At 41.5% G+C, this 18659-nt stretch overlaps 1 protein-coding gene across 1 annotated transcript in view; it reads right to left on the bottom strand.

Moving 5' to 3' along the window:
* LOC105381404 (neurobeachin) overlaps positions 1-18391 on the bottom strand; it is a 462556-nt gene extending 444165 nt beyond the window's left edge. Inside the window, exon 1 of the mRNA XM_048625253.1 lies at positions 18084-18391. Within this exon, the coding sequence (XP_048481210.1) occupies positions 18084-18242 (159 nt within the window). The 5' untranslated portion in view covers positions 18243-18391. The remainder of the gene's footprint in view (positions 1-18083) is intronic.
* Positions 18392-18659: the final 268 nt, after the last annotated feature.

Genomic DNA, 18659 nt, shown 5'->3' on the forward strand with positions numbered 1-18659 from the left:
AGTGTTTGAAAACGAACTGACGGATTACCTGTCCGGCACAGCGCACCGATCCGTTTACCGACTCGGTCGATAATCCTTCTGTGAAATTGTGGAAATTGCCGACACCTGAATGGAGGTGCGGTTTTCCATCCATCGAGGACATCTAGGTACGCAATTTTATGTATGGTCAATAAAAATTAATATAATTATGTATAGCTATCAGGAATTTTTATCACATTTTTAATAAATTATAATACTATAGGCATTTCAACTAACATGCTATGTTATTTTAATCTTCATAGAATAAGATTACAATTACTTTAGGGTGTTGCAAAAGTGGTAGGAGTATACCGGAAAGGGGCTGACTCAGGAGGTCATTCTGAACAACTCTTGGAAATGCGCCAAAAAATGTTTATTCCCCATAGTAACTTTGTTGGTCACGTGACTTAACTAAAGGGAACTGACTGAACAGTAACGCACTGTACATAGGTATTATTTATATGTATTTACAGTATTTAGTACCTTCCCGAACAGAATCTATAAACTGTCGGCTTTAATTCCGTTTCGGAACAATCGGGACACGGATTTGTTTAGCCGCATAAAAAAAATCTTTTCCAAGATCCTCAAAAGGAAAAGCATTAACAAATTATAAATCAAGCGGAAGATATTAAAATACAAGAAAACCGTAATTCAAAACGGATGTTCATGAGGAAAATGAACGAAATAATAAGGTAACATAAATCGCTGGATTCTTTTCTTCTCCCACACAAGCGAACTCTCGCCATTCATTCATCCCGGTATTTTCTACGAGTCCGCCTAACTAGAGTAAACACTGCAAATCTATGATGTCCTAGTATTAATGTTAAGAAGCTGTTCAGTGGGTACTCTGAGGGAAGGCGACATGAATTTATGATCCCATTCGGGCATGTCAAGTCGCGGCGTCACCGGGCAGGAGTCTACAAGCTGACATGAAATATGTAACGGAAAACTTTGAACCCTGTTTCCGCATGCATAAAGTCTAAAATGAACCGTCAATATGTGCATTTTGAACGCTTATTTATTGCCTTCTGCTCGCTCCGCTGATCTTATAATAATTATTGTTGATCGATATTCCTGGAGGTACTCTACGCTAATTGCTCGCGGGGTCGCTCGGTATTGGAAAGCTAAGCTTCTTTATTTTCCCTTTTGAATACCAAGAAGCAAGCAACATTTTCAATCTTAATCCTGACAAAATGGATAATGGATTAGTTACGATACGGTCAACCAAACCAATTAACCTTTCTGCGAAAGAAAGTAATTAGTCTTTCGCCCGTTTGCGACATATATAGGTCCTAAAACCTATCGATAAGCCTAATATCTTACTTAGCTTACTTAAAATAAAATCAAAATTATGGAAGAGGGTTAGATATAATATGTATCATCACGTTAAATACCTACGATAGTCTCATCCCTGCCTGCAACTATGGGCAAACTGAAGACCTACAAGCACATAACATGCAAGTTTCCTAAACTTACTACTATCCATGTACAATAATGTATATTATGTACCTATATACTTCACACAAAGCAGGCACCTGGAGTTCATAGGTTTGCACATCCACATACATGCCTTCCGCCACTTTGGATCGTACATCCTAATCCTAACTAATATTATAAATGCGAAAGTAACTGTGTCTGTCTGTCTGTCTGTCTGTTACTCTTTCACGCCAAAACTACTGAACGGATTTGAATGAAATTTGGTATACATATGGTCTAGACCCTGGGAAAGAACATAGGCTACTTTTTATCCCGGAATTCCCACGGGAAAAACTTTTTAAGGCGAAGCGAAGCGCGCGGGAACAGCTAGTATTTAATAAATGCAGGCTGTGCTGAGGCGATAAAAGCAAGCCTGACAAGTGTGCCGCGTAGTGATCACCTATGCCAGCCTGGTGGCTGCACGGGATCTCCACATTAAAAATGGCATGAAATGAAAAAGAATTTTGTGTTTGCATTGAAACGGCAGAGCTGTGAACAGTGGTCTGATTTTATCTTTTAACGTGTTATTCAGAAAGGGAAAATTGAAAAGTATTGTTACAGTGCAACGAAGCTCACCCGTTACTCGAAGCAAAATAAACAAACATGAATACGAACACGTTGCCATATTGCAGTCAGAATTAATTCAATATAGCGCTAATGAATCCCCCTACACTACAAGGTACGTCATATCGACCAGTCGCGGCCGCCCTGGGGTGTAAGGGTTCTAATTAGGTATCTATATGAACTATGTCAACCTGAACCGTTCGTGATGCACCTTGCTGGCGACACGTAGGCTTCGACGGCCTTCTCATGGCGGTACAACTCTAACACCTAACAGTAAACACTACACAATACAGTAAGTAACACGTCTAAATCTACATACAAACTTAACTACCTACACCTAACTTTTGATCTTTTGGTTAGCATAGCGCCTATGTCAAACACAAAAGATGGTAGTGATCGTGAAGATATACTTCCCTAGTACTACGAAGTCTAGACCAGTAGGGTGGCAACATCAAGTATCGTCCCCGAATCGGCAGTTCCCCAGAGTTATTATAAATCATACATGAAAATCTCTCTCAGCACTAGCTTGCTTGTGTTGGGGTCCACCAACCCGCACTAGGCCAGCGTGGTGAACTAGGCCTAAACCCTTCCTTCAATGGAAGGAGACCCGTACCCCAGCAGTGGAGACGTGATGGGTCGTGATGATGATATATGAAAATGCAATCCATTATACCTGTATGAAGTAAGCACGGTACCTTACGAGTCTCACGACAGACCATCCATGATGAGCCGGCGCCTAATGTATGGAAATGAAGCTCTCACAGAGGCAATTTTTACTCAAGACTATGTTGAAATACGCGGCAACGCGAAAGGACTTTCTGCAAAGAGTAATCTAATGGATGGCTTCAGATTTGAATATTTTAACTTTCAACACCCTTTAAAGACCCCCTTTCCCTCAATGAAGGTAATTGTTATACTTCCAGAATGACTTTTAGGTGGAAATTATAGCACAAAGTTTGGATAGATTTAGTAATGTAGGGAGTACTTCTTAAGTACCCTAATTCAATAAATTACAGGAACGCTCCGAAAAGACAATCGCTAGTAGTATAACTAAGTCTACTCTGTAATGTTTCTCGGTGTGAATGTATATCTAATGTTGTCGTGATCACATGCTTCAATAAAAAAATAAAATATTTCACTGTAAAATCAAAGCACCTTTGAGTATCTATAGTCGAACTACCTATTGATTCGAGCAAAAAGATGTAATCTGATTTAACGACCATTTTGAATGAAACCGGGGTCACAGCTGAAGTTGATTAATACCAGCATTACCAGGGCAGCAGCAGCCAGTAGGAGGTGGGCTCGTTTCCCTAATGACACCACTTATACAGCGAGCACTAGAGCAAAGCTGGTGCCGACGAGAAAAACAGCTTGGAGTCATTCCAAAAAGTCTGCATGTTAAATAAAATTATGGCTGATTTGTGTAGCCTTTGTTGCAAGGAAGATAGCCATGTAAAGGAGATGTTGAACAAGCACAGTTATTATGTGTGGCTGGAAATTTTCAATCGCAATAGGTAGTTTAAATAACAGCAATATAACATAAGAAAGCATTTAGCATACTACGTACCAAGGGGCAAGATGTAGGCTGAGGTGCATTGCCCACTTTCCGTCCAATGTATAATTAAGTCCAAATCATATATAGCTTATATGGTTGGGCATATTGCCATCCTTCGCGCAACCACGACGCGAGAACAAATTATAAAGCAAAAACCGGCCAAGTGCGAGTCGGGCTCGCGCACAAAGGGTTCCGTAGCAGCAAAATTACAGTTAAATCAACCTATCTCAAAAACTATAAGAGATACTTTGATCAAACCAAAAATCGTTGAAAGAGTTAATTAGCATGCATCACCTCTATTTTTTTTAGAATTTTATACCCCGTAGTTATAAAAATAGAGGGGGGGGGGCATACTTTTTACGACTTTGAGAGCTGATATCTCAAAAACCGTTCACTTTAAGAAAAATGTTTTTTAGAAAACTTTATATCATTTTAAAAGACCTTTCCATTGATACCCCACACGGGTATGTACATCGAAAAAAAAAATTTCATCCCTCAGTTACATGTATGGGGGGCCCCACCCCCAATTCTTTTTTTTACTATTTAGTGTCATATTTTTGTAGCGGTTCATACAACACATATTCCCATCAAATTTAATCACTGTAGTACTTATAGTTTCCGAGTAAATCGGCTGTGAGAGACGGACAGACGGACAGACGGACAGACGGACATGACGAAACTATAAGGGTTCCGTTTTTGCCATTTTGGCTACGGAACCCTAAAAACGATAAATGAATACAATTATTGAAAAACTGTAGTAAATCTAGAAAGACTTTACACATAATAATAGATTCGCACCTCGTTTAGCTATCATAAACACATCAGGTTGAAACCGTTCAATGATATAGCGATTAATTGATTAATCGCGAGGGGCGTGGCCGCACCGGCGCGCGGTCGATTTCACCTGCGCACGCGCCGGCGGGGACTGCGCGAAAATGATCTCTATTGCAGTCACACAAGAGCGCGTTGCCTGGTTGCGCGTGAGTGCAGTATGCTCGTTTTTATGGCTTCCTGGTTGTATTTTATTTAAATGGGTCTTGCTTGTTATGCGAGGGATAAAAAGTTGTAGCTTTGTTTTTGTTTACAAACATTTCTTAATGGTAATGGTTCTACAGTTTAATGAAAACAAATAAACTAGAATTATTTTACTACATTCACCGGTATAAAGGTTACTTACGAGCAGCATTCAAGCAATTCAGAGAAAAAATATCTAAGTATATTTTCAAAAACTTCGTACCTAAAAAAAAGATTTTTTTCTACTTCCATGGTACCTACTACCTACCTATCTACATAATATTCGAAGCAATATTTTTAGGAAACCTTCCAAGATAAATGGAAAGTTGACTTAGGATTCACCACTACCGAACATTTCGACCTCTGCAATCATGACTGTATGAGCCACTCATACATGAGACTATTTGATGACAGCGCGGACATGCGCGCCCTCAATTAAGGAAGTCGTGACATCTGTGTAAATACGCGATTATTACATTTACGACTATTATAAGTTTAAGCTTTAGTACATTATAGACCTTTATACGTATCGGTTATGTATTCATTGACACCCTGACATCCTGACATCTCTAAGTGACAATAATCTTATACAGAGTGTGACAATTGCATACCGCCCTGTACATTGGTCCTTCGAGCTATCGAGCTGGACCCCGCGAAACGTACGGCAAACGGGTTTAGTGACATTTTTTATCGTTTGTGTCGGGTTGCGTGGTGCGGTTCGGAAAGTGACATTGACATATTCTTCTTTGACACGGTTCCTGAGAGGTCCACGCTGCAGTTCACACCGCAGACCAGCCGCTCGCCAGGTTGTGAGTGACCGCCAGCAGCTGCCGCAATTCAAGTAAGATCTTTCCATTCTTACATTCCCTGACATTATGGAGAATTTGCTTAGTCGTCAAAAGGCGATTATAACAACAATTACGCAAACTCGCGATAATTTCAAAAAAGACTCTGCGCATAGAAAGACAGAGGCCTATTTGCAACAACGTATTGACACTATCAGCAACCTCTGGAGAGAGTTTGAAGATAATCATGTAAAATTAGAAACATCCCCTGACAAGTCGCATGATTATTTCACTAAAAACATCTACCATACTACTAAAGTATTGTATGAGGAGGTTTATACAATGATTTCTACATTTGACACGTCTGACATACTCAATAAGCTCACCATGCAGGCAGGTTCTAGTGTGGGGCGATTTGACAGCCCACGACCGGCGTTCCGTGAGGAGTCAAAGGTTGGGGAGCTTATTAAGCAACAAAATACGTATTTCCGAGCGTTCAAAAGGATGATTGACAACTTGAACATCGATGACATAGAGGAAAAGTGGGAAGTGGATGATGAATTGCGTAATTTGCAGACGCGTTGGAACCAAATGGATGCTTAAGGCCGGCTCCATACGTTGGCCCCAACGCTCGCCCCAACGTTGGACTGTAAGTTGGGAGAGGCGTACATACGTTGGCTAATAAACCAGTTCTGTCCCGGCAGGGCCAACGTGAAGATGTCCGATACAGAAATCTTAACTGCTCTGAGGCAATAAATATGTGCTCATTAATGATTCCTGCTTTTTAAAATCTTCAATTGAGAAGATCATGCCCATATTCTGTTGAATGCTGCGCCATGCATCAGCCAATACATTTTGATTTTTATGTTCCTTTCGAGTTGCGTACCAAATTACTGGATGCGCTTGTTGTTAAGTTCAATAAAATCTGTAACTTTTTAATTTTTCCATAAAGGTGACGATTTGTCGATGAGAAATCCATTCTCGCTCGACGTCCGCACTCGTTGCGTGTTGCAACAGCACTGAGCAAAGCGCCAACGTGTGGGCGTGATCGCCAGCGTTGGCGCAGATTCCTTTGATAAAACCGACACGAGCCGGCCAACTACCAACGCTCGCCCCAACGTTGGGGCCAATGCAATTTTCTAGATCCATACGTTGGACGAGTAGCGTTGGGACCTGCGTTGGGGCCAACGTATGGAGCCGGCGTTACACTTACAAATTGACAACATTTTGCAGGGCTCAGACCCATCATATGACACCATGTTTATGAATTACGAAATGACATACAAGCAAACCAAGCGACAGCTAAACAAGAGAATAGGCGCAATGAACCACCAGCATCAGATGACTCCGCAGGTGGATATTCCAAAATTTGCAGGCGACTATTCACAATGGCCGACCTTTTTAGACCTTTTTACTGGCGCGATTCATGCAAATCCTGGGTTGTCAAAAGCACAGAAGATGCAGCAACTGAAGGGGAAATTGCGTGGGGAAGCAGAACGACTCATACAACACCTGAATGTCTCCTCTGACAATTATGACACGGCCTGGGACATTCTAACCCATCGCTACAACAACGCGCAGATTTTGTTTACTAAGCAAATAGAAACTTTTTTAAACCAAGCTTCCATACAGAAACAAAATGCCGTCGAACTAAAGAGGCTTCATGACGTCACCAATGAATGCATCTATGCAATCCGGAATCTGGGAGTTGACACTACAACATGGGACCCGCTGTTAGTCCATTTACTGGTAAAGAAGTTGGACTCCCAAACCTACACCGAATATATGGAGTCTCGTAGCGCTCCACGTGACCTTCCTACTTTCGACGAGCTGATGTTATTCTTGGAGGCTAAGTTCACGGCATTAGAGCCGCTTAGTAGAGGGGAGAAGGCAGACATTGCAGTGACAAACAAGCAGCCGCAACGACACATTCGAGAGAAACCGGAAAAATCGTTTAACACAGCAAATTACAACTACAGCAGATTTTATAATGCAAATGCAGTCGTCAAGTGTGGAATGTGCAATACTAGCAGTCATGCACTCTACCAATGCAAAAAATTTGAAGCGTTAACACCTGACATGAAGCTAAAAACTGTGTCAAGGCAGGGCTTGTGTATCAACTGCCTCTATTACCACGAGCGAAATGTATGTAACTCGAACAAGCGTTGTCGAGAATGCGACGGGCAACATAATACCTTATTGCATGCAGCAATAAAGGCGGAGCAAGTAGCACCGAATAAGTCGGGCAAACATCGACAACAACCTCGTCAGCAGAATGCGAACCACATTGCCAACGACGATGATGAAGTATTACTCACCACGGTGCAGGTGCGCGTGCGGGCGGTAGATGGCACGTACATTACTCTTAGAGCCCTTCTGGATCAAGGCTCCCAGGTTACTCTCATCACCGAGAATGCTGCTCAACGTCTACGACTGCCACGACAACATACAAGCGCCTTGATATCGGGTGTGACGTCGGCCTCGAAAATGGGCAAAGGAAAAATACAATTAGAATGCAAGTCTATGCATGATGATTTTACTTTCACCACAGAGGCACTTGTCATGGCTAAGGTGGTTAATAATCTTCCCAATCATTCGATGCCTAAGAAAAATTATCAACACATGCAACATTTGCAATTAGCTGACCCCGAATACAACATCTGCAGGCCCATTGACATGCTACTAGACGCAAAGGTATATTCTGAGATACTTATGAATGGTTTACTTAAGGGCTCGTCATCTGAACCAATTGCTCAACAGACCAAACTTGGCTGGATAATGTCAGGGCGAGTAACGTTTAATTGCAATGTCGTTATTCATAATCTCGAGGATATCTCCACATATTGGGAACTGGAAAATGTAATGGATGACAACAGTGATATGACAAAGCGTGACCAATATTGTGAGGAGTTTTACAACAAAACTACAAACCGTCTATCCGATGGCCGATATGAGGTAAGACTACCCATGAAAAATAATTTTGAATCACAGCTGGGAGTCTCAAAACCACAAGCCGTTGCACAATTCATGCAGCTGGAGCGGAAGCTCGCTAAGGATAAAAGGTTACATGACAGCTATCATCAATTTATAAATGAGTACATCGAATTGGGACACATGAAGGAGTGTGTGACGAGCGCAGATACGCAATGTTTCTTGCCGCACCATGGTGTCCATAAGCAAGACTCGAGTACAACTAAACTAAGAGTCGTGTTTAATGCATCAGCTAAGACATCAACCGGCCACAGTTTAAATGACTTGATGGAATGTGGGCCGAAGTTACAAACTGACATTCAAAGTTTATTGTTACGCTGGAGGACACATCGATATGTGTTGAATGCTGACTGTGAAAAGATGTACCGGATGGTTTTGATTCATGAACAGGACCAACTACTGCAGAAGGTCATCTGGAGGAATACCCCGCAGGAAGCACTCAAGGAATTCCAACTCTGCACAATTACATATGGAACACGATCGGCGCCCTGGCTTGCCATGAGAACCATGCAACAACTGGCGAGGGATGACGCTGATAAGTACCCCCTAGCAGCTGAAGTATTGACGAATGATTTCTACGTCGACGATTTATTGACAGGCAGTGACAGCATAGAGGAGGCACAGAAAATCAAACATCAGTTGATTCAAATGTTGCACGGTGGTGGATTCAACTTAAGGAAATGGTCGAGCAACAGTAAACAGCTATTAGAAGATCTAACAAAAGAACAACTCAACCCGTCGGTCATCGACTTCAAAACCGCGGACTCGACAAAGGCGCTCGGACTTAAGTGGAATGCAACTACTGATAGTTTTACATTTCAATGCAAAATCGAACAACATGACATGACAAAACCGCACACCAAGCGAAGAATCCTATCTGACATATCAAAGGTGTTCGATCCGCTCGGCTGGTTGTCGCCTGTTACAGTGAGGGCAAAACTGCTATTCCAAACTGTATGGAGCACAGGGACGGACTGGGATGAAGAAATTAATCCAGAGATGCAACAAGAGTGGGTCGGACTCAGGAAAGATCTTGACAGTATAAACAAATTTGACATATCGAGATGGATAGGTGCCACACATGTGCCCTGCGAATTTCATGGATTCAGTGACGCCTCCGAGAAAATGTATGCATGCGTTGTATACCTAAAATCAAAGGATGATCAAGGAAAAACCACCATTACTCTTATTGCAGCAAAGACGAAATTGGCACCACGTAAAAATCCTATCTCACTGCCACGATTAGAACTGTGCGGCGCGCTATTATTGACGAAACTGATGACTAAGATTCGTCAGTCAATGCAACTGACGGCCAATGACATTCCAACATACGGATGGTCCGACTCTATGGTCGTGCTAGGATGGCTTCAAGGTGACGCATCGCGTTGGAAGACCTTTGTAGCGGCGAGAGTCAAAATGATAACTGACATTATGCCAGCTTCGTGTTGGAGGCACGTTAGATCGAGTGACAATGCGGCCGACTGCGCTACGAGAGGACTTACCCCATCGCAACTTGTGGACTTTCCCTTGTGGTGGGAAGGCCCAACTTGGCTAAAAAATGACATTTATGAGAGTAGCACAGTGATTGAAATACCAACTATCGAGGCAAAAACAAAACATCAAAACAATGCAGTTCAAATGACAACTCCGCTGATTGAAGAAATGCTGATGAAGCACAGTTCAATAACCCGGTGCGTACGAATAATGTGTTGGGTTTCGCGTTTCATTACCGCTACTCGGGGCAAGGTCAATGTTACTAGAACTGCCTACTTGACACAAACCGAAATAGAAACTGCATATAATTGTATCGTAAAATCGGTTCAGGCGCAGACGTATGAAACTGACATTGCACAATTAAAACAAAAGGGTACAGTTGGTACTAAGAGTGACCTATTAAAATTGACACCGTTTCTGGATGAAAATGGAATAATAAGAGTAGGAGGACGACTGCAAAATGCAAACTTGACAGATAAGGCCAAACATCCCATCGTCATTCCGAACACTTCAAGGCTGACTGAGCTGCTGATCAGTCAAGCTCACAAAACCACTCTACACGGCGGACCGCGATTGACACTTGCAGTACTTCGGGACCGTTGGTGGATTGTCGGAGGCAATAGAGCCGTGAAGAAATACATTCGCACGTGCGTACGATGCCGCCGATTCGACAACAACAAAGAAAATCAGCTGATGGCAGATCTGCCTATATCCCGTGTGAACCCATCACCACCGTTTACACACACCGGTGTCGACTTTGCGGGTCCAATCGAACTGAAAGTCAATAAAGGGAGAGGCGTCAAGACATGCAAAGGCTACATTGCAGTGTTTGTATGTTTTGCTACTAAGGCAGTCCACCTAGAATTGGTGTCAGACCTCAGCTCTGCTGCATTCCTAGCCGCATTCAAACGTTTCTGTGCTAGACGTAATACCCCAAAACATACCTACAGCGATAATGGCACTAACTTTGTCGGCGCAGCAAAAATATTAAGACGAGAATACCAGCAAGCCTTACAAATATACATCAATGACCCCTTCCTGACTGACATCGCTGAAATGGGAGTCACGTGGCATTTCAACGCTCCCTCTTGGCCTAGTGGTGGGGGAATTTGGGAAGCTGCCGTGCGCAGCATGAAGCGTCATCTGAAACGAGTGCTGGGCCACCAATTATTGACATTTGAAGAGTTCTCGACACTTTTGACACAGATTGAGGCGTGCCTCAACTCGAGGCCCTTGTATGCACTGACAGAAGACATTGAGGATGACGTGTTGACACCAGGACACTTCCTAGTTGGAGCACCGTTACTTTCATCGCCATTCTCAGATATAAACGTACAATGCATGAAGACCAGATGGCAGCTTACTGAACGTATGCATCGCGATTTTTGGAAGAGATGGTCAACTGAGTATCTGCATCATCTTCAAACCAGAAGCAAATGGCAACAGCCGAAACGGAATTTGACCATTAATGACATTGTCCTGTTAAAGGAAGACAACTTGCCACCCTCGAAATGGGCTCTAGGCAAAATAACTGCATTGCATCCGGGACAGGACGGACATGTACGTGTCGTTACTGTGAAAACCAAAGGAGGACACACAAGGAGACCTATTGTCAAACTGGTACCTCTGCCAGTTCATCAGAAATGTGACTCCGATAACGATAAGCCCAGCAACGATACCACTGCACCACCAAAACTGACAAGGGCAACCCGTAGTAGGAGGGGAAAGCCAAGCCTCTTAACTGCCACCTTACTATTATTAATGACACTCGTGACACCAACTACACAACAGCTATGCAATGTGAGCTCTCTGAACACCAGCAACGTGCTATATTTTGACAAGGTTGCGGATTTAGGCATCATTCAAGACCATTGGAAAATGATTGTCTATTACAACATGACAACGTACTGGCAGAGCATGCAAGATATCAGCAACTATGTTCGAGGCTTATCCGAACTTTGCCAGCGAGATCAGAGGTTAATGACTATTGCCGCGCAATTCGAGCACGAGTTAAAAGAACTGCAACATTATAACACCTTGCTGACCACGCCCACACGGTTACGTAGGAAGAGAGGGTTGATAAATGGAGTCGGCTATGTCGCGAATTCGTTATTTGGAGTCTTAGACGATAGATTTGCCCAAAAGTATGAAGAGGATATTGCATCTATAGGACGGAAAGAAAATCATCTCCTTACGTTGTTGAAGAACCAAACATCGCTCATCGAAGCCGAAAACAACATCCTGAAACGAAATGAGGCAGTCATGAACAAACAATTTGCGATCATTAATCAACACATGAAAGACTTGCAACAAAACACGAATCGCGCCGTGAACATCGGTGAAACTGCATTAGAAGCACTTTACATTATGTCTTCTGCAATATCGGTCGACGTCATCATTTCCAATCTGAGACGGATACAGGAGACACTAATTGACACTGTCACCAACATCTACCACGGCAAGATAGACATGCACCTCTTATCGCCAGACCAAGTACGAGAACAACTGAGTATTATTTCTGGCCACCTGCAAGAAGATCTCACGGTCCCCGCCAGCGACATCACTGAGCTATACGGCCTACTACACGTTCAAGCGAAGGTGACAAAGAAGTACTTGGTTATGGAAGTCAGAATCCCCTTACTAAACCACGATCATTACGAACTTGACAACGTAATACCAATTCCCCAAAAGCAAGGTGACTACGCGGTGTATACCACGACACAAACGAAATACATTGCCATCAACGTACGAAAGGACACCGTTATCACCATGACAGAAACTGACATTCAAACCTGCATTAAACAAAATGACAACAAATTACTATGCCCCTTAAAAAACCCCGTCTATAGCCTCAAAACACATGAGTCATTATGCGACATGCGGCTAAATATAAATAATGACATTAATTACTGTCGGTCTGAGACAAAGAAATGCACAGACACATGGGTCAAGTTACACGCACGCGACTCTTGGTTGTTTACATGCTGCCAGGAATGCTACGTTCGCATTTTATGCCCAGCTGGAGTATCGCAGAAACGCTTACAAGGCACGGGAATCATTGCACTAGGTCAGGGTTGTGTTATGAAAGGAGACACCTACAGCATACATGCACACTATGATTTTATAAATCGAATGTATGTACAGCCGAAGATTGACACAATAAAACCTTTTATATCATCCCCACTGAATGAGATCATCAACACGACGTTGCCACACTATACAGTTAACACAGAAAACCATACCCAACTATATAATGAAATACAGCAGAAAATTGACATACTAAAGTCACAAACTCCAGATGTATTCACTAATGATGAGCTACCTCACCACATCGTGAACTACGGTATTTCATCAGCACTAGTAGCGGTGATACTTTTGTACACCCTGTATAAATTAAAGCAAATGCAAGAAGCGGCCGCGTACGCGAGAGGAGCCTCCGATCGAGATGACCCGGCGGAGGCCGGGAGTGAGTGAGTGCAAGTGCAGTGTTGCTAATGAGGTAGTGCCCTGTCATATACAAGTAGCCTCACCAGTGAAGTGTTGTGACTCAAATCAATCCGTGAACAATCTAAATAAATCGACGTCCTCATTCATGATAGACCATACAGTGACATTTGATTAAGACATTTTGCATTAGATTTTGTAATTATTTATAGTTAGTAATAGAACTAACTTGCACTAAACTATTGTTACTGCACATTGACTAACGTGATGACATGTAAATATTTAAGACTAGATTTAACCTTGATTCAGTTAATTAGTTAACCTAGGTAGCTTTCGTTCTCTTGGGTGGCAGTATGTATGAGCCACTCATACATGAGACTATTTGATGACAGCGCGGACATGCGCGCCCTCAATTAAGGAAGTCGTGACATCTGTGTAAATACGCGATTATTACATTTACGACTATTATAAGTTTAAGCTTTAGTACATTATAGACCTTTATACGTATCGGTTATGTATTCATTGACACCCTGACATCCTGACATCTCTAAGTGACAATAATCTTATACAGAGTGTGACAATTGCATACCGCCCTGTACAATGACCAAATTTTAAGAAAATACCCCGGACTTTTACGTAAGTAAATGTTTTAGTAGATCCGCCGGTCTTTAACAAAATATATTATATCCTTAAGTTTTCTAGGAACCCTTTCATAAATTAAATTCTTTGGGATGTGATATTTATAGCTAGAGATAGTTGAAGAAGTTAATAATACATTTTGGGCTACACAAGCAATAATATTAAGCTATTATTAATTTAACATACAGCTTGTAGCTATTTTGTGGAAAAATAAAACCAAGGATACATAGAAAATCTTTTTAGGGTCGAATAGTCAAATGACAAAAAGAGAACCCTTTATTTCTTACAGCAGAACCTCAATCTTTGCACCGCACACATCAAAACTCTAATATTATTTGTGGATGACGTTTGACAAGACGTCACTGGGGAATTTCAAATTCCGAATGTCGAAGCCACGTCAAAGCTTACATTAGTGGCTGCGACTTGCAGCCACAGCCATAGACTACAATATCTTGCAGCCGAGAATGTGACACAAACGAGATGGGAAATGTTTGAGGAAATATTGCAAAAGATATTTCGCTTCAGCCAAGCTTCAGTACCATTTCAGTACCTATCGGCAGGGAGTTGATAGGATATGGCTACGAGGTCGATCGAACACGTATTTTTGGACAAGTTTACAGTTTCATTGGAAACAGAGTCAAGCCGAAAAAAGATTCAGCAGAGATAGATAAAGTTGGAAACATTTAGATTTACTCATTCATAGACAGTGACATCAGTTATTTAAGTATATATAGGTGACTGACTGGCTTGAAAATCTAAAGCAGAAAAGAATTCGCCGTGCTATGTCTTCTCCGTTGGAATCGCGTTACGTCTGCAACCATTGTGGCAAAAAATGTCGTGCTGCTATTGGACTATACAGCCATCAACGACGGTGCGGCCGTCGTAACTCATAACCCACGAGCGCTGCAACAATCATCTATATAGATGCTGTGGCCAATGATGATATAGGTAGTATGCGAGGTCAAGGATGCAAATCAATTAACATAAACTTGCAAATAGGTGGGTTCATAATGCAAACGAAGACCAGAGAAGATGAATTACCTACTGTACCTTCCAATCATACGCCCAATTTTTGACATCAAAGTTATCTAAAGGCGCCTAGTCCATATAAATCAATCCATCCATCCGAACTATGGAGGCTCCACGCCGCCTGCAGGTAGGCAATATTGCCTCGGTGACGTCACTCGCTATATCCGGCCTGACCACGTCACTCGACAGAATTTTCCAATTTCCTGTAAACTTTTATGACGTTATGACAACCTGGTACCGCTGGCGGCGTCGCCACGCCTCTGTCGTCAAATATGTGTCGATTTCCCGTTTGATTTGATTTTTAATATATTTGATTAAGGAGATGGTAAATTCTGCATAAAACTTTAATATTTTTGATTCAATTTGATACATTCTTTGCTCAGTTAAATAGCCAGCAAAGTTGACTTCTCCCGGTTTGGGGGAAAACCGGCTGATGCTTCTAGTTTAATCTCACAAGGGATGCGTAAATACGGCAACTGATTTGAGTTATTTTTACCATTGTAAGTCCTGAATAGAATCATACATAATATAATGTTCGTGTTTTAAAGGTAAGTACTAAAAATAAGTGCGAGTTGACCCTGTGATCGTTGTCAATTTGTCTGATCCACCGCACTGCAATCATCGTCCATCTGCCGTGTGATGAGCTGATGACATGGCGTGCGGCGGCCGCTTGCCGTGGTTGCCCTACGCATACCGATTGCATGGCAAATTAACAAGCCTTTAAACGCTAATAGGCAGCTAATGGGATAAGTGATCAAACCTATCAATATATCAATAATGGGCTACATGGTTTAATCTCAACTGAGCGCTTTCTTGAAAATAGGAACAGCGATAAATAAATTATCTATTTTTACAATTATTATGTACCTTACAATTATTACTTTTTTATCTTGTGTATATGCACTAAGTACCTACACACTAAAGTCTACAAGTAACTTATATTGACTCTAACATAATATACAGAAATGTGTTCCTACTTACCTACATGTCATGCAGCAGTAATTTTGTGCAATAATAGGAATTCTCAAATTAACTCAAGTATACGGAGTAGACAACATAAGTTACACAAGTACAGGACTGAACGAATACTTTTACTTTTACTGAATATTGTATAGTAGTTTTATAAAACCCTAGAGTAACATATAAAACGTATTGTTTTCAATGGAAAAAAGGTTAATAAAGCAAGTGTAAAACCGTGCATGAACACCGAATCACCGACGTGGCGTTAGGCGTGTAATTATCATGCATAATGGTGGTGTTATCTGCTTCAGTGCTACCAATATACATTTTAATTTTAAACAATTATTGGCATTCCCATTACAGGTTTAATAAGTAACTACGTACGTACGTTTTTCGAGAGCAATAGTAACCCCCCAAGGCATTTGTGGCAAGACAAGTAGGTACCTAATTGAATGCAGTATTACTGGTAAACAGTCCTTCACAAGCCGACATTAAGCATTGTTTGTTGAAGAGGGCTGTTTGATTACGTATAGTGTGACGGGGGCTCAGCGACATATAGGTCACTAAGCGGTATTGGTGTTTGTTTATTCGGCTCTTGAGCATTACCGAATGAAGGCTGGAACTCTACAGTCTGTTAGGATAGGAAAACCTATTATATTGAATAACCTTCAGCTTGAAACTCAGTTGGTCCTAAAATTCTCCATGTCCTTTCCTAAAAATTTCTCATCCATCGAAGTTACGCAAGGAAATGCAATGCCTTTGTTTTAGAAATAACGCCTCATCTTCATGGTATGTCGGTGGAGATGTATCATGTAACATGCATTAAACTCCTTTAAGGCATGTATAAAATATTATAAACTAAACAATGACTTAGCCGAAGTTGCTAGATTTTTGGGGCTATTGCGCGTTTTGAAAGGATTACTGAACTTGTGTAGACTGTAGGTGTATCAGCAAACATCCGTAACTCAACGTATAATAAAAGGATATGTGGAAATATCACGTACGCAGTGCTCGACTGACCCAGGATTGGCTGGCACGACGGAAGGTGCCGGGAAATAAGAAAAAAGTAAAAGCCCTAAAGTGTGGACCTCGCGCGTGGGCCTAAATCAGCGTCCGTAGATAAAATTTTGTGCACAGAGAGGATTTTTATATACCTAAGACGTTCGTGAATATGGCCATATCCAAAGGTATTAGCTACAATCTGTAGTAACAGGCTTGTAGATCCCAGTAGGTAGGAATTCTTTGATTAAAAGTTTAGTTTTTATACAGGTTATGAGAGGCTGTATCTGCAATCTCTATCTACAATCTACAATACATGGTACTATAGGATAGGTATTCCAGAAAATCCCCTGTGAATACGCTACGCTATTGATATGGTTGTGCCGTGGTTAGATCAAAAGATTATATGGGACAGTAGGGAAGGTAAATTAAATTATGTACTAAGGATAATATAGTGGAAATGTACTTAAAAACGTTTATTAAACCATGATTTTAAAATAAATGTGAGGACTATGGAGGTACTGGATACTGCCGCGGGAAGTTCAAGGTTCAAGGATGGGTTTTGGATGGATCCGACTTCTATGATCAGCAGTGGATGAGGGTAGGAGTCTAGGTACGATATTGGGAACCTGGAAATAGGGACCATTTAATAACTAGTAAGGAAATAGGTAGGTATAGTTACTATGAAGAGCAAAACATTATTAAATTGAATACACGTGAAATCATTCTCCGCTGTAATTTACAGTCGCGGACAAACGAGATGTGATTACACGATGTGAGGTAACGATGTATTCAAAACAAAAACATGTTTGTATAAGCCGGCCGCCCGCGCTGCCCGCTGGCCAAGCTACGAGATTCACGGCTAAGCGCGATCGATAAAAACAATGAAAATAGACGCGCCACTAACCTTCCTACACCGCTCATGGTAACATTGAACATTGCTTTACCTGATTACACACGCGGTAAATATGATAAATTAAACTTAAAACCAAATTGTGTAATATAAAATTAATCAGATAGCGCAAGTTTTCGTATGCGATTCCAATACGATTTGACAGCGGCACTTTCGGCTGATGTAGCGGTCTACTGGGTTGGGCGATATTTGTAGGACTTACCAGATGAAGAACTGTGTTCACCACCTCCCGGTTGGTCACCTGTCCGACTTCAATCAGCCCGATAAGAACACCAAATTTCAGGCTATCGTTCGTCGTCATCCTGACGACCTCCTCAGGTCTTTTGATATCACTAAACGGCGGCGATTTTAAGTCCGCCATGGTTTATTTGTCACAAATCACTAGTTCACAATGTTAAAACTCACTCGCGAAACAGGGATTATCAAGAAAACATTATTTCAACGCCTCACATGATAACACACCAAAGTCGCATTCTGCCATTTTGGAAATTTTCGATGTTGCCACATAAAAAAAATATTTCCCGAGAAAATTTAAAAACTTTTATGTTGCCATGTGTAACCTTAATTAGAACAAAAAAGGATTATTTTTTTAATTAAATTATAAATAATAAAATTATGAGGCCGACTGGACGACCGAGAAAGATTTCATTGCATTGAGTAGATACAATATTTATTACAGAGTGTGGAGGGAATGAAGATAGGCAGAGGTCACGATAAGGTAAGGCTAAGAAGAAAAATATACCTACGTCGGGTTTGCAAATGTATATAAGTTTATTTT

The sequence above is a fragment of the Plutella xylostella genome, chromosome 14 (assembly GCF_932276165.1).
Source record: "Plutella xylostella chromosome 14, ilPluXylo3.1, whole genome shotgun sequence".
Taxonomy (NCBI): domain Eukaryota; kingdom Metazoa; phylum Arthropoda; class Insecta; order Lepidoptera; family Plutellidae; genus Plutella; species Plutella xylostella.